Source organism: Apium graveolens, chromosome 6 (assembly GCF_009905375.1).
Source record: "Apium graveolens cultivar Ventura chromosome 6, ASM990537v1, whole genome shotgun sequence".
Lineage (NCBI taxonomy): Eukaryota > Viridiplantae > Streptophyta > Magnoliopsida > Apiales > Apiaceae > Apium > Apium graveolens.
This window is the reverse complement of record NC_133652.1, coordinates 151,795,856-151,821,048: the sequence shown is the minus strand read 5'-3', so window position 1 is coordinate 151,821,048 and position 25,193 is coordinate 151,795,856. Positions and strand designations below refer to the sequence as shown.

Below are 25,193 nucleotides of genomic sequence, written 5' to 3'. Positions count from 1 at the left end.
CTTAAAAAGGATAAAAGCTCATTTCTAGTTGCATCCTCCCAAAAGGATGTAGCTATTGAACAAAGATCTCAACCAAGAGCACAGGTCAAGAGGGTTAGGGACACAAGTTCACCCCAAACTTATGCCAGAAAGAAGAAATCTAAAACCTTTGGGGATGCACAGGATACACATACTGTGCAAACTGGTGCTAAAGACATAGTCACTGAACCTTCACAAATTCAGTTTGATGTGGCTCCAATAAATATGTAGTCACAGCCAAAATCTCTAGTTATAGAAGCACCTCAAACACTAAACTCACCAACAAATTTTCTGAATGTGGATATGATAAACACATCAATTCATGATTCCCCTTCTTTAACTCTGTTGGGGAAGCCAAAATCTAGTGCAAGCGAGCATCATCTTTTAGATGATTTGTTGGCTCACTTGCCAATTCTTTCAGGAACTGTTGTGTCATCTGTGCCTAAAATATCTTCAATCAGCATAGGGTCAACAATAGTTTCTATTCCCAGCTCATTCATTTCTACTCTCTCGACGGATATTGCTCATCCGTCGAGTAGTGATTGTATCCCGACGAATAAGCCTAACATCAGTTATCCGTCGGATAGCAAAACCACTCACTCGATGGATATCACTCATCCGTCGAGTATCTCTGCACAATTTCAAACTTCAATTATTTTAAGTGCAGAAGATTTAGTGGTTGTACAGTCACTCTTAGGATTGAGAGAGAAGAGTGTTTTGAGTGAGAGTCTGGGTTGCTCCCAGGAAAAAGGAGAGGAAATGTGTGAAAATCTGCAATCCACTTCTTCAGGATTGGCAAAAGAGAGTGAGAGGAGTCCCACCTTAGTAGGTGAAGGTGAGGGTGTGAGGGTGGGGATCCAGGGTGAGACCCTGATGCAACAAAAGAGAGAAAATGAGAGAAATGCAGGTACTGGAGCAATAAGGATGGATGTCATTGCTAGTGAGTCAATCAATGTCCAGGATGCAGACAGGGAAGGACTATCTCAGTATCCTAAAGCTGTTATAGATTCCACTTCCCTTGATGCTGAGGCATTTACTCATCCTGTTCCAGCTTATCAACTTCTAGCTGAACAGGGTAATGACAATGCAGAAAGGATGCTGAATTTGGTGCATACCACACAGTCTATAATGAGAGCTAAGGATGCCATCATAGCTTTGCCTTCTACAGCTGGTGATGTGGACTATGAGACTGGTGGTTCAGCTGATTTCTTTAGAGATGGGAGTGGGGACAGTGAAGATGAAGCAATGGACATAGGGGGAGAAGTAGGCTAAAGTTCAAGGTCAGGTATGCCATCATGGGCATTCTCCAAGCACTGTGATGAGCATTACTTCAAGACAACCCTGATCCAATTAATCAATCAGACCAATACTGCTCTTCAAACCACTACCAATGCCAGCACCAAGAAGCTCCTTCAGGCACATCTAGCCTCCCTGCAACTTCAGCAAATCCAAGGCTTCCAGCATGCTAGAGATGTGAATACTATGAAGAATGATATTGAGGAGATGAAAAAGGCTATTTCAGACAGGATAGATTCTAAACTTCCAGAAGCTACAATGCTTGACATCAAGAGGCAATTAAGGAAAAATTTTAATCTGTCAACCAAGATAGATGCCTTGGACACAAGAATGTCAGCCATAGAAGCATCTTTAACTTCCATTCATCTCCATGAAGCCCAACAGACTGATGTACTTCAAAAACTGGTGGCTGCTCAAACCCCCTCCTCTGCTCAACTTGATGATAACAAAAAGAAGGAGAAAGGATCGAGTGAGGGGGAGAGGCTTCAAATCCAAATCACTAAAGTAATTGTACCTTCAATTACTATCTCAAAGTCATCAGTTACAGATAGTATAGATCTGATCAATGCAACAGCAGCCAACTTAAGAGCTGCTGATAAGGAAAAGTTGAGTTTAGTCAACTGGGAGAAGATTGATGAGGAAATACAGAAGAAGTTTGAACTTGTCAAGGAGCCAGTTAAGTCAGCCATCCATCACTCTCAAGTCAAGCAAATCAGTGTGAATGAGATGAGCATGAATTATCTGGAAAGAGGACAATCTTCCTGCATCAAATCTCCAAAGGCTGAAACAATTCTGAAACCAAGGGTAAACTACTTTAAATCATCATTGAAAAACCCTTTGGAGACCGTGTATGAGACACCCAAGCCTGATGAGAAAAAGCTTCTATCAAGGTCAATTGCTTTATACAAAGATCCAGCTGATTCAGCTTCCAGAAGGAGAATTGCCAAGATTTTCAAAAATGGGAAAGAAATTTGTGTGGTGGCTGGACATCCTCAATTTGCTCAAGCAAAGAGAGAAGAAAATGCTAGATTGAAGCAGGAAAAGAAGCAAGCTGCTCTGGATGCTAAAAAGACTAACAGAATGACACAGAAAAGGAAAATTATTGCACATAGAACACTGCTATGTAGCCAACTAAAACTTTAGTCCTGAAAGCAAATAATGCAATCATATCAAATAAAAATACCTGAAATTTAGGATCACATAGTAGGACACGGACAGACTATTACATAATAAAAATTGTTGAATTAGGACGCACAAAGTCGATTCAATAATTTTATAGAAATTTTTATAATGAATCATTCTCTATGACCTAGTGTTGCATTTATTCACTATTAAATAATTTCACATAAGTACAATAAGCTCAAACATGAAAATCTGAAAGTACAATTACCGCTAAAAAAAGAAGTTCTTATGCGACATCCATATTACAGATTTAAAAGAAAAAGATACAGCTTCTGAGACCCAAAAAGAATACTACTTGATTACAAACTAAATTTAGTAATCGGAGAGTGAACAGGTACAAATTCTCATAGGTCCCATTTTTTAGTTAATTATTTACTGTAACACACAGACACAGACACAAACACATCAAATTATACAGCTTTATATTTGAAGTATTATATTCTATATTAAAAAAATTATATCAATGTTGTCCCAGAAACAGGCTTCACCATTCTCTTTCCCCTCTCTCCTACGCTAGTCACCTTTTCTTTCTCTCCAACGGTTGCATTTATTCATTCATAGTGAGACAATTTCTAATGCTGATTCGGACGGGGTTACTCTGGAGTCTGGACATAAAAAGCTAACGGAAAGTATGGAGGCTGCTCGTGGACTTTTGAATAGCAAAGTATTTAAAATGTAGAAATATGATGGAGGATGAAAACTAAAGGGGACTAACACTTATTGATATATAGTTTAAGTATATTTAGCATATGAAAAATTGGTGTATTTACAAATATAAAATATGTATGCTGAACCTCAATTGTTTGGGCCGTAGTCTACTAGGTTTCAGTCCCCTGTATAAGTGATGTAAACCCCACATATCATCTTTGACCATCTAGGACTTGACTACTTATATATTAAATTATCGAATTGAGTCTTTGTTTATGGGTTGCATCCACCATCATTTGACACTTCAGTGGGAATCCGTAGTTATACTTCCACATTTGAATCACCCTAAGTTATCTTTTCATCATTTATTTCAAGATCCATTATTCTTAAACATTGTCTTGCATCCATTACCTTTCCAAACCCGTTCAAGGTACTTGCCCAAAGGGTTCCCCATCTCTGATTTTGAATCTACATGTCGATTCCCTCGTTTCTGACCAAAACTGTAGATAAACCAAGCTGTTGAAGGTGCAACAACTTCTCCATCTAAAACTTGGAAGACCGCCCTTATTCTTGGCCACACTGGTACCCCCCCTTTTCAGGGACAACCAGACCTCAAAAATTGTGCCACTAAGTTAAGCAACATCGGCATAGCAATGTCAGGCAATCTAGCTCTTGCTAAAGTGAAAGTCCAAATTCTTGTTGAGAATGACCAATGAAGTCGTAGTCAAAGTTCAGGTTAAGTACCCTGAAGTTCCGTCGAGATGCAATAACTGCAGCCCTTTTGGTCAATCTCACAAATGCACGAAGCAGGCCCCAGCTGCTTATGTATGGGTTACAAAACACACCCCAAGTCCTATGGTGTTAACAGGGGGGTTTACTCCAATCCCTAATACTGTGTTTGGTTGGAGAGAATGGAAGGGTATGGAGTGATTAAAATTGAAGACCAATAATGGAGTTCAGAGAGAAGATTTGAAAAAAATTGATCGACTGCAAATTTGTTAAGATAGAAATTGTGAAGAAAACGAGTATGGGAAGGAATGGAGCCTTCCTTCTCAAAATGGTGTGCTTGAACTCTAGTCTATGTTGTTATAAACGGAATAAAGGAAAGAATGAAAAATGAAAAGAGTTGCTTTTAACTATTTCAAGAAGTTCTCGATCTTCATCTTCTTACAGACTCGGGTCTGCCCGTCTAGCTAACTTCTTGCAAATTAAGCATTGCGTACAAGTCACAACAGCTGTAGGATTTAATATTTAATTTTTTGTCAATAGCAGGGCAGCTTACTAAGCTGATTTCTACGTCCCTAAAATTGTTGGTCCGGCTGCAATGGACGATTTAGGCCAACTGCATGCTGCACCATAGCATACAAGATCATACCAAAAAAATTTGCAACCAGACATAAGCGAGTTTTTCCTACCTTTTTAAGAAAATTAAATCAGATTACTAATATTGCGACTATATCAGATTCTCTAAGGAGAGAGGTTTAACCCCTCTTCTTAAACTTGCCCTGCATAATTATTCAACTATCATACCGATAAACAACTTACTTTATCTTATCTTACACAAAAGAATTAAATGTCTTCAGGTAATTACACTAAAAAAACAATGTAATTTTATCGTAAATCACTAATCCACATAGCAAGCACAAATTCACATAACTACCTTCATTTACAGCCCTGAGACTCCTCGACGACATCACAACTCTTATCTTCTCCTTTCCGGGTTCTTCCATCGCAAGACTAAAAATGCATAACAATCAAAATTACACAACTAACACTAAAATATTTAATCAAAATTTCACACCAAACTTACACAACTATAACAATCAAGTTTGAATTACATTAAACTTTATTCTTTTAAAGATTTAGACCTAATCACATCAAAACGAATCTTATTGCCTTTTTAACTATCTCTTCCTCTTTGGTTTTAACTTTCTTTCACTTTTCTCCGCACCTCTAATATACATTCACCATATAGTAAAAATTATTATTTTTGAATTTTTTTTATCAATAAAAGTTTAAGTTTATATATTTTTATTTAGAAAAATAAAATTTTAAAAATTATTATTTTAAATATACGCACTTCAAAATAAGTGCAGAAAAGTCAACCGATAATTAAAAACAAAGAGAAAAAGAGGGAGGTGCTCTAAATCAGTAATTGTGATTTAGGGCATGTTTGGCGCCAAGCTTATAAGTCGCTTATATCTTATAAATCCGTAACAGCTTATCTACGATCGTTTGTCGACCCAACTTATAAGTTGAATTTATAACTTATAAGCTGAATTTATAACTTATAAGCTGATAAATTGAATGTTAGTAACAACGTACTTTTTATCAACTTATTTTGATTTTTCATTGATTTATTAATCTAAATTTTAAAATATATATTTTTAAATATTAATCTAACTTCAAATTGAAGAATTAAGATAATTATATTTAATAATTATTTATTTTAGTTCATTTAAGAAAAAAATTCTGACTTATAAGTAAAATTATCTAAACACTTATTTAACTTACTAGTTATCTTGCCCGTGCTACGCATACGGGGTTTAGTTATATACGATCTATTTTTAAATTTTAAAGATATATATTCATGAAGTTGCGACATTGTGTGCCAACATTTTTATACCAATATCATCATGTGTAAACAATAACAACAAATCATTCGATAACGTCTCTTTCATTTTTCTGTCTTTAACAAAGAAATTGTATATTATTGTCATCAAATAGTACGAAGGGTTTTATTTTTTGTATATAGTTTAAGCACGTTTATAGTATAAAATATTAACCACATAACGGAAAGTATAATAATCTAATTACTGGACAAACTACCTGCCATTAAAAATTATTGGTCCATTAATTTAAAAATTTGCAAAAACATGAAGAACATCCAAAAATTTCAACTTCACCGTCGTGTAAAATGTTACTGTTTGCAAAAAAGTAAACAACAATGGAAATAAAAATCAAACATAATTATTGAAGTTCTGAAATGGAAAATTGAGATAATCTTCATTCAAGATTCCTCGAAACGAAGCGATTATATGAATCTTGAGTCCGGTACCAAAATATTTTACTTTTCCTGCATATTGGAAATTAATATAATTTTAATGCAGTATGATTTAATAAACAACTGTACGTATATTTTTTATGATAAATTAGATCTAATAATGGGTAATTATACAATCTACCCACCTTTTTAACTCGTTTGCTAGTCGATAGAGCTGAACCTGGAGTGCCTGCACCATCTGATAGACTGGGAACACTTATCTGCAATTTTGGTTATAGTATGAAAACATTTATAAATTCAAGAGCTAACAAATATCTTTAGGATATATAGTATTGTAGGTATATTATGAAATAAGCAGGAAATTTTTAAGATGTGAAACATGAAGCTCACATTTGTATAATTTGAAACTGAAGTCCCAGTATCAATGTCTTCAAGCACAGGAGAAGTGCTAACTGAACATTCATATGCATCCACAACATAATATACTGTGCTGTTAACTAATATGTTATCATCAGTGAACTCAACTTTAACAGTAATTTCTCTTCCTGCAATTTGTTTCAATGGTGGAGGATATGATGCAGGATCCTACAAAGTTACAATCAGTAGACAACTTGATATAATCATAAAAACAGTAACATATATTTCGGATAAAACAATTAATTGACACTAAAGGGATTAAAGTACTTTACATTGTATCCTTCAGCCATCAGATTAGTTACTGTTTTACCCAACAGTCGTTTCACGGCACGATCATATAAAACAAAATTAAAAGCTTCTGTGTCATCTTCAGCAAGAAAAACGATCTTGAACCTGCAAATATGATATATGAATTGTTGGTGATTTTTTAGGTGGTCAGTTATTTGTTCATATACATTTAACTTTACAGATTTATATTGATAAGAGTATAGACTGAATTTGTTTCTCGATAACCTCTTTTGTGGTACTGGATAATTCTTCTTGCATCTGGCACATCGATACTTTCCTTCGAATTTTATAACTTCTTCGTGACAATCATTCTTGTTGCAGCTACCATGCCACCAGTTGTCACTTTCTTCAACTGATTTAACCTTTACTTTGCACATAAAACTCATCTACACATTCCATTAACATGTTTTCATTTATTACATTCACAAAAAACTCTACTTCGTATTTATGCATGCAATATTAATCAAATACAGAATGTATTATATGTGAACTTACACATTGATCTTAAATTTGCAGCATATAGATAAATAATACCTTCAGAAAATCAGTAGAAGTTTTCTCACTTAACTCCTTTAGTGTAACCGTTTCAATGACAGACACCACCTCCTTAACATATGTCGTAGTTGGAGAAGAAGTTGTCTTGTCAGAAGGTACATAACCTTCTTCGCGAAGCCTGATACAAATATGGATAAATGATTTTGAACTCTTCAAAAAATAATTAACTAATCATCTAAGATATATAGATGAAATATAGTTGATGAAAATGAGTGTACCTCTGACTCACAGCAAAAAAAAAATCATGATCCAAATTGATGTATATCTTGGACGCGGGTAGTGTGCTAATCTGAACAGAACCTGTATATACATATGAAATAAAATCATGTTGAGTACATGTTAATAATCTCACACTTTACTACTTTAATATTGAATTTTATAGGACTTACTCTTCCAAATCTTAAGCTTTGTACCTGACGCTATAACAATTATAGGCTCCTCCTCACCATCTTTAAATCCTGCCTTAACCTCTTTAACACGTGCATCAGTAGTCACAGCAAGATTACCCCATACAGTGACCTTATGAGAATCTCTGTATATGTAAGTTCAGGATTATTAAATAATACAAAAGCCATTTCTATAAAACAGAGTTTGATCAACAATAAATCTTAGCCAATGAGAAGTCCAATATAAACCTTTCGTCAGTAATCCTGAACTTGCAAATATCCTTCAGACCGTACATAGTTTTAATTTTCCATACATGCTCAAAATCTACTAAAACACCAATCACATCTACATACCAAGACCAATTATATATATGTTGGATTAATAAGTGTATAAAATGAAATAATTTGCGAGACTAATATAAAAACTTAATTTGTTAGACTTATTGATACGTAAGTACTTGAAAAATAGTATAACCTGTTGAATAATCAGGAGAATCAGGTTTCTCATATGCGTTTGCAACAGCAAACAAATTGCTCAAATCAACAAATTCAAACTTGTGCCTGGCTATCATGAAGTCGTCTTCAACTCTTTCAACATTAGTCGATGGCGAGAAGTTGATGCGAAATTTAGAGCTCACTGGTCTGAGAGAGCCCAAAGCTTCTTTTGTGTAAAAATTCGAAAAAACAAAGACTCCACCTTCTACTATTTTGTGAGCATGATATTTCCAGTTATCAGCATAAACAAAAACATGAACATGACAGTCCTGATCATACAATAAAATAGACAACATCATGTTGTATAAATCAGTTAATATGAGTCTAATTAATTGGAAAACGTAAGAAAGTAAATTATAAATTTAGAGGCTTACAGCGTCATCCAGTAAAACTAAATTGTATCCTATCATTGTTTCAGTCCCATTATCTGCGACAGAAATAGAAGGCCACATTCTGGTAACTCTAGCATTTATCTTCCATGTGGTTCCAGAAGCGTCAATAAAAGAGAGTTGATCAAACATTATGAATAGTTATTTGTATCATAAGACAGAAACATTAAGTACAATAGTAAGATAGAAGAAAAGGACGGTGGGATGTGGTTGTTTACCTGTATGAAGTCGATTTGTATGATGTAGAAACCGAATATGGTTTGCCAAGAAAGAAGAAGCAGTTTATAGAAGAAAGTGATGGTCAAAAAGGTAGGAGTAAATATCTCTAAGCAAAAAATTAGGAGTAATAGTTTATGTTTGTTACAAATCATAAGATATGACAGATAAATTGATTTATTGTAAAGATATTTTAATGATATACATTACATACCTATATCAATCTAGAAACATAAAATTAGGAGGCAAATTAATCATATGATCTCTGTATAAAATAAAAAGATATAACGTGTTTTACAAATATAAAAAGCAAGAATATTAATATAGTGCACTATTATATTACTAAAAATACTATTTAAATATTTAACTCACTTATACGTTATTAATTCCAAGCATGCATCCTGAATGGTTGTTAAAGAAAAACTTTTACATATGGATTTATTTGAACCGGATAATTAATTGTAAGCATGTTTCCTGAATGGTAGTGAATTAGTTATGTATTTTAGAGTTATAGAAAGGCAAACTTGTTGACAATAAAATTCTTTATTTATTTTAGATTCAAAAGGCCATCTTGTAAAGATTGGTTCGATCTCTATACTTGAAAAAAAGATTGTTTTGTCTCTAAAATTATTGTTGTACACCTACCAATTTGATATTTTCGCTTTATAACTCAACAACATTATTGTCATGTTAATACAATTTTTTTATGAAGATATATTTATCATTGCTGCTATATAGGATTTTCAATAATCGCACAAATGTTGATATTTAAATGGGAGAAATATTAAAACTAGTGACAAATCAAAGTTAAGAGGACACAATAAACCATATGAAAAACATTGAAAGCTAACAATTACAATAAGTTCACGGATAGAATTTAATATTCGATCATAAAGTTTCGAAGACCGGATGTCCTAACATTGAGCGACATTTCGGAATTAAATAATAAAACAGATGAAATAGTGTCTTATTGATGAATAGAATAGTAAATTCCAGCATCCATATCTTTCTTCAAAATATTTCATCATCAAGGTGCGTGGGCAGCAAGGTAAACCATATCCTCCAACCTACACGATATTTTTAAATAATTCAGAAAAAATCATTGATAAAATATTTGAGTTGTCTTATTGTCTTGCTTAACTACATTAAGTATCGTTCAAAGTTTAATGTACCTCTGTCGCATGAGGAAAACTTGTGGATCATCAATGTTGATAAAAATCTTGGTAGACGGCAGATTACCAATTATATACGTATCTAAAATATTCCAAATCATAGTTAACTCATGAATAGAATAATGCATGTGAACTTTTCAAAATATTGAAAATAGGTATAAAATGCAAAAATGTACTTCGAAATACTGAAACTCTGGTTGATGCCAGTTTAACAATAACAGGATTCTCCAGCTGAGTTTCATACAATGCTTCATAATGTTCAGGAAATAGAGAATAAAAGGATACACAGTGCCTATTCCTGTGAATTATGTAAAGTATAAGGAGTTATAACATTGAATATACGCAAGTAAGACACACTGAATTAAATCGTACTCACAGTCCGTCACTAATATTGAAGCGCATAAGATCCCTTGAACCATGTCGGGTCTGCACAGTCCTCATGGCTTCCAGATTCTCAACAACTCCAACGACATCTGTTAATTTATACATTTAGCCATAAGTTCAATACATAATATACTAACAGTTGGTATTGCTAAATCTTATAATTTACCTGTAGAGTACACAGGCTGGTTTTCAGGTCCATAAAAATAGAAAGAATCGCGAAGCTAGTTCAATGGTGTGATATGAAACTTATGCCTCAGGATGAAGAGATCATTGTTCAGGTCCAATACAACAGTGGTGGAGGCAGTAAAATGGATCATATCCTTCAAATGTACAGGCCTAAACAAACCAGTAGCTAGGGAAACATTAATGTTTCTGATGCAATAGATGGTGCCTGGAGTAATAATACCAGCAAAGAGATTCCAAAGCTCTGGAGCAACGACCGCGTGCATATGGTTATTCTGGAAATTGAATAACAGAGATAGGTAATATATTTATATAAAACTAAATGCCACATTTAGAAAATATGATAGTTTATGCAATGTTGTAATGAATCATATTGTAACGAATCAATATAGCAGAGCTAGTAGTATTGTTCAAAATATACAGATTGTTGTAACATACCTCACAATCTAACAAAATCATATTGTAACGAATCAAAATGCCAGAGCTAGTAGTATTGTTCCAAATCCCGGTGACACAAACTCTCAGGAACCAATCGTTCTGAGTCTCATTCAAAGCAGACAAATGACTGTGCATCTCCATATCTGCAAAATATTCAACAAATAATGAGTATAAAAGGCTACATAAGAAAACACTAATGTGTATATAATGGTTGTTCTTACCGGTTGCAAAAAAACTATTGATCAGTGGTAGTGAACCAGGTATGCGTGTTGTTTATTCTCATATAAATGATGTGATCATGTCCTATATAACTACCATCTTCCCACGTATCATGGTTCATAATTGATTGTTAGGATATTGATTGATCCTGTAATCATGAATTATTCTGCTTTATCTAAACAAATTAACAGCTAAACATTCCTTAACAAATAAACTGATAAGGGGCAATCAGATATCTTTGTATATATTTCAAAATAAAGTTGTTCCCAACACATTTTATCTTCCATTTCTCTATACCTTAAACCAAGTAATTAGGTACATTTGCATTGTTTGTCTTATAATATGCAAATCGTTATAAATATTTGATTGTGCTAATCATATGGAAATTAAGAAATTACCATATATGACCTCCATATGATTAGGTGATAAGAATGTAACCTGATTTTGTTAAAGTCTAAAATATATATTTAAACATAATAAATAAGTAATAATAAACTTAAATCATGTGATCTATGTGCTCCATATCGGAGAGAGCTCTATATATATATTATATGACTTCATTAGACTTCTTGATAAAATCACCTTACACATTAAATATTAAATAAAAATATAAATATTATTAAGTGATTAATAAAATATATATTGGAAAAACCTAATAAAGCATATTCTTTAAGATTATACTTTGAACCTAATCAAACAATTTTAAAATTATTATTTTATATGTCAACAAATACTTGATTCTACAAATAACATGTTATATTTATGGTTGTATTATAATAGTTGTATTTACATCAATTGCAGAGGATATGTAGCAGCAGAGACCATGTAGTTCCAAATTATTATAGCTATATTCTTACACTTATTTAATTTCTTCAAATATTATTTAATTTATACACATTAAAAATGTTTTATGATTTATCATATTATATATTTCACATTTCTATTATAATTTGTTATATATTTTGTTATCAAAAAATTAATAAGATAACACTTATTTTATAGCTGAATATACTTTTTCCGTTTGTTGTTTTACGATTAGTATTAGACATGAACGGAGCAATGGTAGAACGTGCGAACAAATAACTTCAGCTGTGACAGAAAGCCCAGAAAGTTGTTGATGCAAATTAACGACATGATTTATATTATAAGTTTCATTATGTGTCAATATATACTTTGTTCCGTTTATAGGATATCATATTGCCAGTTATTATTATAATATAATAGTTGCATTTATATCATGTAATACGGAGAAAACACAAAAAATGGATAGGATAAGAAGCAACGGACATCATCTCGTTTATGGTGTTATTATTATGGATCTTAGTTAATTTTTTTTATTTTTTTATTTTAATTTTTTGAGACAATAGTAATATCTTATTGTCTGTTGGGATATAATAGTTACATATAAACTGCTTAAAGGTAGAAAACACGAAAAATGGAGAGGATAAATAGCAGCAGCTACCATATCTATTAAATTTTTATTAATTTAATTTCTTAAAATATTATTAAATATAATAAGATTTAGAATTGTGTTGTACATCATTTTATCAAATTTTAATTGTTTTATAAGTATAGATGTGGCTTAAATGTGACTTGTGTTATAGACATGGGTATTAATGAAATATTTGACAGTAAAGAATTTAAGATTATGTTATTTTCTACAATTTAATTAGTTCTCTCATTTTCCGTCTGATATATTTCAATTACTCCATTACTAAATATCTTACTACTCATGATATTTTACAATTAGTATTCGACATGAAAAGAGTAATGGTAGAACGTACGCTGAACATATTGGATAAGTATTATTGTGACAGAAAACCGCTCATGTCAATAGATGCTTGTTTCTGCAAATAACATATCAAATTGCCAGTTGTAATATAATAGTTGAATTTTAATCGTAATCTATGGAGAAAACACACAAAATGGCTAAGAACCAACAACAAACAACAATCAGACTAATGATTATTATGGACTCTAATAAATTAATTTTAATTTATTTAATTTTAATTTATTAATTTAAATTCTTAAGACATTAATAATTTCATATTTTCAATTTTATTATAATAGTTGCATTTACATTGTACAATCATGTAGAAAAAGTGAAGGTTGGAGAGGATACAAATAAGCAGACACCTAACTCTTTCTGAATATTTTATTTATTTTATTTTATTTCAGGTAATTTTTTAATCATAGAAAGTTTTTAAGCACTTTTTGTTCTATTAAGTTATAGTTCAACACTTGATGTTCATTTGAGTGGGATAATGATAAAAAAAATATTACGTTCTACCGCGGTTATATAACGTATCCGTACAATCTGATTGTAATGTATATTTCTTGAAATTATAATATCAGTAAAATCCATTAATGACACAGGTTTTATGTTAGTTGAGTAAATTATCTTACATATAAACATATAGGATATTCATAATATATTTTCATTATATATTAACTAATAAAGTGTTATTTAAAAATATAAAAAATAATTAAAATAATCTCACATATTAATTTAACTGTACTGTAGTCTACTTGATATTTATTCTTTTGGTTCATTTTGGTTGATAATGATAAAAATATTACGATCCTTAGAATATTAATTTAACCTATATATTTTAAAATTACCCATACAGTAAAATTCACTAATGACAAAGATTTTATGTTAGTTGAGGAAACTAATTTTTAAATTTATTTTTAAAATATCTTACATATTTATATTAGTTTTTAAACTACCTTACATATTTATATTTATATTTACTTTTAAAATATCTTACATATTTATATCCCAAAACATTGGGACACAAAACCGTTGCATGCAGATCTAGGAGAAAACGACCGGAAAAGAGGGAGAAGAGAGACAAAACCGGTTGAGCGAACAACTTTCACTTCGATTAATCAGGTTTGGGTTTCTTCAAAGTTTATCTTTCAATTAACACTCAATTTTATCACTAATTGAGTTTGATTTAACTTCATCTGCTTCGGTAGTATCAATAAGTTTGTATAGTTGCTCAATGTGTTGCATTGACCAATGAATATTGTTAATTGGTATTGACAATAGGATTGAAGTTGTGCGTATTGTATGCACGAGTGTGATTATCACTAAAAAATAGTGAATATTGTGAGTATTATGATTATTGTTTGTATACACTCTGTTATGTATATTTGTAGATTATGTACGTTCTGCATCTTTATATGTTGTGTGTATGTTTAAGTTCTTATGTATATTGTAGAATTTGTATACTAATGTTTGTACTTGTGATATGTATTAAGACTATTACAGTTAATTGTTGAAACAAACTCTCCTGCGAGAGCAGTAGACAAATGTACAAACTGGTGAACAGTTTGGGATTAAATTCATATAATGTTTAATCAATTAATAATCTAATATATTACTCGATATGTATATGACAGATACCTGTTAAAATATGGAAGCATGACGAACAAACATAAATTTACTGGAAGATTCAAACATCGTCAGTAAAGCTATTATTTCCATTCTTTAACAGTCCTTTTATATATATAAAGTTAGTTTAACCTCATTTAACCGTATGATCGGTTTCACAAATGAACTTGAATTTTTTATACTATAATTTATGTTTTACATTATAGCTCAAGTACTATAGCAAGAACTATCCTTCATTCCTTGTTTTTCTGCCTGGATTTAGAGAAGATGGAGAGCTTGATGTTGTGGTGAGATTTCTTTTAATGCTTCGTATGTTCGAAACATATTAAGTCTTTGATACATATGCCATATTAAATTGTAAAAAACTTTAATCCTATTGCAGAGGCTACCGGAAAGTTTCATTACGGTTGTTCAACCAAAGATACCAGGAACTGTTATAATACAAATAGCCAATGAACATGAGTCACATGTTTGATTCAGGAAAACAGAACAATCTCTTTGTAATATGTCAGAATTTAATAGGGATTATCGTGGTTTATTTGGATCAATAATGATTTTCTCTTATAATAGAAATGGAAAGTTCTTTGCAAGTTTTTTGAAAGATGACTTCAGTGAGGTGATTTATTTCCTGAATCGAACTATACCACGTGGCACGTTTTATGATCAAGGTGACTTTCTTATTCTCAATTCCGAAACTTAATCATATTTGTACTTGATTTATTATAGTAGTATACATTTTAACCTGTAATTTGAATCAAATTGTAATTTCAGATCTGACAACTGGGTTTGGATGGAAGATACTTGTGTTTCTCAACAGTGAGGAAATTAAATTTGGAGAACTAGTAAGTAACTTTCAGATAGTGTTTTCTGTGTTTCTTTTCCAGCAAGTGTTCATGTAACTAAATTTTAATATTTCATATGATTTTTAAAATTTAAAATATTAATTTTAGTGTAAAGCTACCATAAATTTGTTTGTTCGATTATATTGCCTAGGTTGTATAATGTGCTTTAACATTTCTGTGTTTTTCAGCCAATTCAGGTACGATTCTGGAGACAGTTTGGAAAAGTGCTTCTACCTAATTTATCATTTTTCTGAGAAATGGAGATCAGTATGACGGAACCTGTTTCCCAAATTTGCGGAAAATATATGGCATCACGGATCTTATGGCTGACTATGGTTTAACCGAGTCTGATAAAATCCTACTTACTTACTTTGGCAATGACATCTTTTTAATAATGATATTTAACAGTTCAGACGTCGAAGTTATGCTGATGGACAACAGTTCAAGTGATACAGATCATTGTGCTTTTTTTTGTCAATGTTTAATTTGCATTATGCATCAGATCTATCTATTTTCATCTATCTACGTTGTTTATTATTTTTTTAGAAATAATTAATATGACAATTGTTTACTTAAATTGATTAATCAATGTTTATTTGAATGTGACAGAAATGGAAAATGGTATCGAACCCGGGGAACCAGAGAACGATGAGCTTGATCTGGAGGTTGGCATGGAGCACATTGCAGAAGGAATACAGCAAGCAGAATTAAACATTGATCCTATCAATTTTACTGCTGTGATGAGCCAATCTAATGTGGACAACACAACTCACGGACCGGTACGTGAAACATATAAATCTTAAATTAATGCTTTCAAAAAAATCTTAAATTAATATAGTTCTCTGTTACATCATAGTGTTTGTATTATTCTAATATTCTGTAAATAACAATTATAGTTCGCTTTTGATATTGTGTTGGATTCATCAGTTAAATAAACAACTCCCTTTCTGTAGTATATCCCAAAACACGTCAGTCCATGAAATTGGTCTTTCGAAGTTGGCGACAGAAGTTGGCGAATGGAGTGTTGCGATTGTGATATCCGGCAGAACTTTTAGGATGTCAGGAGGATGGAACCAGTTTGCAAGAGATAATCATGTATCTTTGAATGAAACTCTGGTTTTCACCATTTTGGAAGAAGATGCTGTCGTGTTTCTTGTTAGCTTCCCCGTTAGTAATTAAGTAACCAGCTATCTGTTAAGCTGATTGAACTTGTTTTTGTCATGTACGGTATTTCGAAAACACGTTGTGAAGGTTTCTATTACTCTGGCATTTCGCAAATTTCCATAAACTATGTTCTAATTCTATTAAGTGTTTCAAATTATGTTGGTACGTGCGAGTATTATCCTCCGTTTATTTGTCATTTTATGAAGGTCGTAGATAATTTTATGCATTGTCAACTGAAATCATGTTACATTCGATTGCTTTGTTTAATTTTGATAAGTGTATGGAGACATCTCACAATGGATTATTTTCTTCTATTAAATGTATAATAGAATAACAAATATTGTTTAACGATTCTTAGAAAGATACAGAAATATTGATCAACACTATGTAAAAAGTGGAAATATTATGTTCAAATCTTTGTAAAAATACTTTACATATGGAAGATCAAATATGGATTTCATATTACTATAGATTAGGCTTTAAATAAGGCAATAATGAATAACTGCAAGATTAGGAAAGTAAGTGATACATATCCACCCTATAAATTAGCAAGATATTCTTTAACAGAAGTTGTTATTAGAGATAAATGTAAATTTTACAGTCACCGATTTTGATTATCTTTGCTCGGCAAATTATAGAAAACTTCTTCAAAAATTACATTAGCCGTTACAATTGTATATCTTTCACTATCACTGTCAATCAGAATATGTAAGCCTGAAGGAGAAGTAACTCTCGATACAGCAACATAAAGTTGTCCATGTGTAAACACGGATCTCGGAAAATAAAGTCCAACCTTGTGAAGCGACTGTCCCTGACTCTTATTAATCGTCATAGCATAACACAACTGGACTGAAAATTGAACTATTTTGAACTCAAATGGCCATTGAGTATCTGAAGGTTCCATTTCTATCCGTGGAATAATGTGAGTTGTTCCAACTTGAGAATCAGTAAGTATATCACATACTATACTATTGGACAAACACCTTTTGACAATCATTCTTGTCCCATTACAAAGTCCCATGATCTGATTGAGGTTTCTCATGAGCATAATCATGCATCCTTCTTTAATTTTCAAATGATGTTTTGGCAGGCAAGGCATATTAATGGAATTCAAGTATTTAATTGGAAAAGCAGAACCAAAATCATTGTTATCACCTTCACTGTCTACCAAGGAATCTTGACTAAAATAAGTTTGCTCCTTTCCTGGAACTTGATCAAGAATGTATGAATTTATATCACCCACAATGACATTCGTTGGAGTAAGAATTGATCTTTCCCTCAAATAGTCAACATTCTTTATGTTCTTTGCAAGTTCAGGATAAACTACGTCAATAACAGCCTTTGGTGGGTTCTCTCTTGCTCTAATCAGAAATTTATCCGGAATCACTACTTCCGGATCACTGATTATATCATCTGGATGAACATTGGGAAGAGTACCATTACCAACATCAAGTACCCACCTTCTAAATTCCGCGATTTCATGTTTTTCTTGTTCTGTTTTCCCAGAGGAAAGACACATATTTTTTTCTAGTAAGAATACCCGACAATGATCCCATATCTTTGAACTATTTAAAGAAGCAGTCACAACCTGTGCTCTTGAAGCTTTTGGTATCACAGGGAGGATTTGCCGAAAGTCTCCTCCAAAAACAATAGTTATACCGCCAAATGGTAGGCTGGCTCTTTCAGGATCCACTGATGTCATAATATCTCGTAAACTGCGATCAACACTTTCGGCAGCATGTCAGTGTTGTATGGGAGCTTCATCCCATATAATTAAACTGGTCTGTTTTAATAATTCACCAAGTTCAGTACCATGCTTGATTCCGACAACCGAGTACTCATCAACCTTCAACAGAATGTGAAACCTTGAATGAGCTGTTCTTTCCCCCGGGAAGCAGCGTAGCTGCGATACCGGAAGAAGCAACAGGAAGAACTACTTTTCCAACACTACGTAGTTTACAGCAAAGAGTATTCCACAGGAAAGTTTTTCCACATCCTCCACTGCCGTATACAAAAAAAATACCTCATTTGCCATTTTCAACGCTATCAATAATAGAAGCGTAGGCATGAAGCTACTCTTTATTAAGTGATATATAAAGTTTGTCATGTTCCTCATGCTCGTGTTCCTTGTTGTAAGAAAGTTCATCAGACAGTAATCTGTTATCGAGTCTATGCATAAAGCTGTCATCAGGAAAAGGCATCGAGTTGTAATCTTTAAGACTTTTTCCAACATCGTTAAAGAGTTTTTCAATTTCTGCAATGTATTTATAAATTGGAATTAATGAAAATATTAACAGGTTAAATGTATCGTATAACTTTAAAGATGAATTTTGTTGAACTATAACCAATTTAGAAGATACCTGCCAAACAAAATTCTAAATGTCGGATTGATTAAGATGTAGTTCATTATTGTTGGTTATCCATCTTCTGATCAACAGAATATCCTCAGACATGGATTCCCAATGTTTCTCCCATAGTTTTAAAGGGTCAGCAACCTGATTGTTTGATAATATATGCACAGATAACTGCCTGAGTTGACGTGGTATTGCATGAACTGCATTTTCTGACATAGCAACATCCCACTGTCTATCGTCCTTTAAAAGTCTAAGTGCGTCACACGCTTCTTGAAACGAATTATGAACAAATCCATTAACAGTCTTGATATCTTGGTATGATGTGGCACCTTTGATGTGCATGAGTAACATCCTTAAAAAAAATGTTTCACCGGAATGCGAGTGAACGTCTGGTAATCGACCAAATACCTGACCACTTTCCCATGCCTTCCATTTACATAAGTCTGCCTTCCAAGTAAAATATGTTGGAAATTCTTCATAAGTGTATTGTCTTGCCTCTGGGAAACTTTTATTTGCTTCAAACCAGCCTTCAAGTTTGGTAAATCGAATTTTGGCTCTTTCAGCAACATCTCCAAGATCATCGTGTGGCTTAAACGAAATACATTTCTCATCTTCCATGTGTACAGGTAGGCGCTCAACAGAAGGGAAACGATGGTGTATGTCAAAACCTAGCAATCTCCAAGCTGCTTCCGACGCACATATATAACGACCATCAAGGAAATTTTTCTGATCTCATCCATTGACTTTGCTTTGTTAGTGATTTCATCCGGTGTATCTTTTTTATTTTTCTTTCTAAGAAGCATTGTGGCAGTATCATGACCTTTCAAGCAGTATTTAAAAAGATATTTCAAAGATCGCGAGGAGTTACAGACCTCGAGATTTATATGACAATGAAAGCGCAACAATAAATCTCTATTGTATGGTACAACATACTGGTTGTCAAGAAGAACTCCTTTCTTCAAAACACTTGCTTCAGTCCGCTCTCTACGATACACAGGAAATCCACAATCATCGAAGAAAGTGTTTGCGTTATACCTTTAAGCAGAGAAAAAAGAATAAATTAAGCAATGCTTGTTTCCGCGTATATGATAAATTGCAGTATTCAATTAAAATTTAAAATCCTTGATTGGATTCCTATATTTTTAACACACACTTACTTTTTAGGAAAATGACGTCCACATTTTCCTTTCACCATACACGGAGAATAAGAAAAATCTTTACCATATGGTCCATGTATCATATGCGCTTTAACTACGTTGTAGCCGATAGGATCCCTATTTTTGTCTGGTATTTCGGCAGATATCAACTGATCAATCTGTTGCACATTTTGTGGTCTGCTTTGCGGGTGCAACCATATTAACATATGATAATGAGGAAGTCCACGCTTTTGGAACTCAATAACTTGCATAACTGATATTAAAAATAAAAAAAATCAAAAAACAAACGTGTTAAATGCATAAAAGACTACTGTTAAATTTAAATTTGTTTAGGAATAATGAGTGTGTGTCATGCAAACTTAAAAATTCGTGCCAAACCTCCAATGCATTTCCCGAAGTAGTTCTTTTTCTTTATAAGGTCTAGGAGTTGATCAAGTTTCATCTTAAACACTCTAGCTATCACATCGGGTTTGTTAGCTACATCCACTCCAGGAAGATATTCCATCATTTGTTTAATTTCCGGCCATTGAGTATTACATGTCATTGTCAAGAATAATGATGGATGTCCAATCATACAACAAATAGCCAAAAAATCTTTGAAATACTGGTTCATGTACCGTTGAGAACCTGTATGGGTTGCTGGTAATATGACATTCTTACCAATGTTTCCAGGATTTGTATCACCTTTAGTAAGAGAATCACGAATAGATCTGTACAAATCTGAACGAATGGTGCTTTGGTGGTTTCTAATCCAGTCCAATATGTACTGTTCTACTGCAGCAAGTGTGTCGACAACAAATTGTTGCCAAAGACGACCAACAAGATGTAGATTCATTCCTAAAACAACATAAATAGTATAACGTATGAGATAAAAAGTTTCCTGGATTTAACATGAATTAAAATGTAACGGATAATACCTTCATCAGGACGTATCATAAGCTTATAGGAATAGTATTCCCGCATTGTGACAGTAGTTCGGTGTCTGGTTTCGTCAGGATGTTGATCATTAACCGCTTCAGCAGGCACATTCTGCTTTTTGTTCTTCAACGGTATATTGAGATGGAATCCATCATCACCATACGGAAAAAGTAACAGATACTGCAGAGACATGAAGTGCTTGCATGTTTCAAAAACTCTCTTAAGAAATTTTTGCTTTGTCTCAACTACAATGTCTCTGAATGGACATGTATCATCACTGTCACCAATAATTAATGCAGCTACTTCATTGTATGGTCCAACCTGATTTTTTCTGCCGGATGCAGATTTTAAAGATACCAGAATCAAACTAAAATCATCTATATCCGGAATATTAAGGCGATCACGTGCATAACAGAATCCTTTAGAGAGCTTATTATTTTCATCCAACATCTTTAACAGTCCTTCGACGATCTCTGGATCAAGACAATCAGATCCTGGGACCGCATCCATCCGATTCTGTATTTTATTGTCAATGTCATACACATAGAGCTGAGCAAACTTTGGTGATTGTCCTTTCTTTGGTTTAAGACTTCCAATAAGATGATAATTTTGACCATTCATCTTAAAACAATACGGACCTCTTCCATTGTTAATTTTACGATCTACTTTACCTCCAAGTGAGGTAAATTGAAATAAGGAGTTGTATGTCCTTATATTTATCAAGAAATGAGCAGTCTTTTCAGATCCAGAAAGCAAATAGTAGAGGAAAGGAGGAGGAGGACGTTCTTTAGTAAGTTCAACCTGACCATTTTTGCAGCAAATTGAGAATGTAGGTGGACTATTTTTATTTGATTTGTTGTTCCTCTCTTCATTCCACATCCTTGCTTTACATTTTCCACATATTTTCGGTGATGGTCCAAGATCCATGTATCCTTTCCAAAAATCTGTAAAAATATTTAAAAAGGTTAGTATATGTTTTCATCAATTTCTTTCTATAAAGTGGATAGGTGAATTAATTGAATTGCCATATACCTAAATCCTCATCTATATATTCATCGTTACAGTCTGATAAATATTCACCTTGGCTTTCACTTGAATCAAGTTCATCATCTGTAAAAACATTCAGGATGTAAAATTATCAACATTCATCTTTCATGGATGTTTCCTAAATTATCCGAAGAATATTCAATCTGTGAATGTGACATTACCAGTTACATATTGCTCATATTCCGGCATATCTTCCAGTACTACATCACTTGCATTATTGAAAGCATCCATCAGATTTACTCTACTTGCAGAGGTTCCTTCTGTACCAAACATTCACTTCGAGAAAAATTGCCGAAAAAACAAAAATCATGCTAGAATAAATGCCTTTAAAAATAAAAAGATATTCAGACATAACTAACCTTCATTACGGGGAAACCACTCTGCAGACAATTTTTAAATTTAACAATATCAATATAAAAACAATGAAAGAACTATAGATAAAATAATTAATATATTAATATTGAAAATGACCTGGTAGTGGAATACCAAGATCCCCAGTCTCTGGAATTGTAATTGATATTGTATTTCGTCGTTCTCTTTTCTTAGCCATGGTAGAATTTTCAGTAATGCGAGCATCAATCTGCGCCTTTTTGTCTTTACTGTGTAACTTTGACGGGGATTGTAAATTCTTACCAAAATGAACTAGATCATTCTTATTTAAGTTTGGATTATTGCTTGGTATTATCCTAGATGCAGGGAGCTCAAACATACTGTGTTTCTTAGCCATTGTTGGCCTATTCAGTAATATTCGAGCTACTGGACTTTGTTACAAGACTTGACAAACATTGATTGAAAAAGTTAAATGTACTACTACTAACTATCCGAAAGTTATAAAGTTTTTGAAAAGTAATAGTTATACCTGAAGACGCTGACTGTTTATGACTATATGGATTAGCCGATGAGTTTATGTGCGTCAATCCAGATTGAGGTGTTAAATCAAATAAATTAAGCCTTCGTTGTGATGGTGTAGTAGTAACTGCAGGATTACTTGCATGACGGAGAAAACCTAACAAACGAATATTGTCAAACATGCGTGAACGGGCAAGATATAGGTTGGCAAAAAAAAATGCAAGTGAATGGAATACTATATTTACCATTTTTAATTGATGCTGAAACATTGGGGTCAACATTCTCATCAAGTGAACGTTGATTGAACAATTTAGATTTTTCAGAAGATTGCAGAGTTTTTGTCCTCAAAGTTGAAAATATGCTCAAAATGTTTTGTTAGTTTGATTTGTGAATTAATCTAGGTTAGTTGCATTAATACGTTTAAAAAATGGCAGACCTTTAGGAGCGGACGAAGGAGACAATGGTCCAGGAGAGATCCGCTTATGACCTATTGTAAACAAATTTGCTTATGACCTATTGTAATTCAGGATTAGTTGCAATACTATCTTTTAAAAAAATGCATACCTTTAGGCACTGAAGAAGGAGACAATGGGCCAGGACAGAACCGCTTATGACCTATAAATCTGAGGAAAGATCATTTGCCTAAATTAAAATTTTAAACGTCTGCATCGTCAAACTTACCTGATGACGATTCATGGCTGACATATCCTTCCTTTAGAGAATGTGTCAACTGAGTTGTTACAGAGCTGTATATTAAACTTGATAAATCATGGGGGGTTATTTTGTGACTGAGAATTCTTATTGGCATGCAAAAAAAATTCATCTAAGCCTGTAAAAAACATTGATCATAATGCTGTGTATTTTACAGTCTACAGAAACAACAACACAATACCCAAACCTTTTGATGAAAATGTTTGAGACAACTAGATTTGATTTTTTTTAATACCTAGAAAAGCAGAACATGACTTAGATCATTAAGGTGAATATGCTTAAAAGATATACATAACACATACCTAAACCAGAAGACCGTGACTGTGAATTCATATTGGCAGGGAAAAAGCGTTCATCCAAGCCTACAAAAAATTGATAAGAATGCAGGCTAGGTTTACATGCTATTGAAACAAACAAAAAATACCCAAACCTTTCGATGCAGACATTTGAGACATCTAGCCAAGAGGTTGTCTTTTATTACCTACCAAAACAAAACATGAATTAGATCATTAAGATGACTACGCTTAAAAGATACACATTACACATACCTAAACCGGAAAATAGTGACTGTGAATTCTTATTGGCATGCAAAAGCGTTCATCCAAGCCTACAAAAAATATTGATCATAATGCAGTATATTTTATATGATATCTTGAAACAAAAAAAAAATACCCAAACCTTTCGATGAAGACGTTTGAGATAACTGGCCAAGAGGTTGTCTTTTATTACCTACCAAACAAAACATGAATTAGATCATTAAGATTACTATCCTTAAAAGACATATATAAAAACATACTTAAACCAGAAGAACCATTAATACTGTGATTGTGTTTCTCAAGAACCGTAGAATCATTAGCAGAGTTTTCTTTACCAACTGAATATGTAAACATCTGTCCGGTTCTTTTTCTCCTACTACCTACATTAGTTCATGCCATTAACAATTTCAAAATACGTGATCGAAATCCTAGTAACAAAGAAGGAGATAAAACAGTATCATTAGATGCATATAAATTGTTACCTTTTTGTGAAGAAGAAGGAGACAAAGGACCATTGTTATGCCATTTGTGTGCATTCGGACTATTTTCTTCATTCATGGAAAAAAGGAGATGGCAAGAAGGAGATCAAATTCGTGTAACTGATTCCTTATTAACTGAGATGTTGATTGTATACATTTGAATTCGAATTTTAAAGTTTACAGTTGATTGAAACATTTATTTAATTTGAATTTAAAATTTACTTCATTTGAGGAGTAATGATAGGCTTCATAAAAATATTTGATCTGATATTCCAAATATAAGTATGGGTTTTATCCATGAAGTTGGACTATCCAACTTTTAACCCAAAAGTGTGTAAAAATAGTTAAGATGTGAAAGGATATCTTTGATATATTATTTATTTTGGTATTTGTAAGATTAAACATAAAATTAAGAACACGTAGATCCTCTCCATTAGGACATGAAT

General features: G+C 32.7%; 3 protein-coding genes across 3 annotated transcripts; all 3 read right to left on the bottom strand.

Annotated features, from left to right (window-relative positions):
- Positions 1–6,211: 6,211 nt before the first annotated feature.
- On the bottom strand, positions 6,212–8,810 carry LOC141665534 (replication factor A protein 1-like). Its single transcript, XM_074471519.1, has 11 exons — positions 8,664–8,810; positions 8,270–8,558; positions 8,044–8,140; positions 7,822–7,940; positions 7,627–7,708; positions 7,388–7,526; positions 7,079–7,239; positions 6,838–6,958; positions 6,539–6,733; positions 6,334–6,408; positions 6,212–6,220 (listed from the first exon to the last, which is right to left on the bottom strand). The coding sequence occupies exons 1-11, from the start codon at positions 8,808–8,810 to the stop codon at positions 6,212–6,214; spliced, it is 1,434 nt and encodes a 477-aa protein (XP_074327620.1).
- Positions 8,811–17,297: 8,487 nt separating this feature from the next.
- On the bottom strand, positions 17,298–18,398 carry LOC141665533 (uncharacterized). Its single transcript, XM_074471518.1, has one exon. The coding sequence runs from the start codon at positions 18,396–18,398 to the stop codon at positions 17,298–17,300; it is 1,101 nt and encodes a 366-aa protein (XP_074327619.1).
- A 139-nt stretch (positions 18,399–18,537) lies between these two features.
- On the bottom strand, positions 18,538–24,826 carry LOC141665532 (uncharacterized). The gene is made up of 16 exons (XM_074471517.1): positions 24,751–24,826; positions 24,529–24,648; positions 24,411–24,461; positions 24,035–24,094; positions 23,032–23,178; positions 22,644–22,928; positions 22,532–22,552; positions 22,334–22,432; positions 22,158–22,235; positions 21,125–22,069; positions 20,586–21,044; positions 20,208–20,460; positions 19,923–20,085; positions 19,192–19,776; positions 18,773–19,056; positions 18,538–18,697 (listed from the first exon to the last, which is right to left on the bottom strand). The coding sequence occupies exons 1-16, from the start codon at positions 24,824–24,826 to the stop codon at positions 18,538–18,540; spliced, it is 3,786 nt and encodes a 1,261-aa protein (XP_074327618.1).
- Between the last annotated feature and the right edge of the window lie 367 nt (positions 24,827–25,193).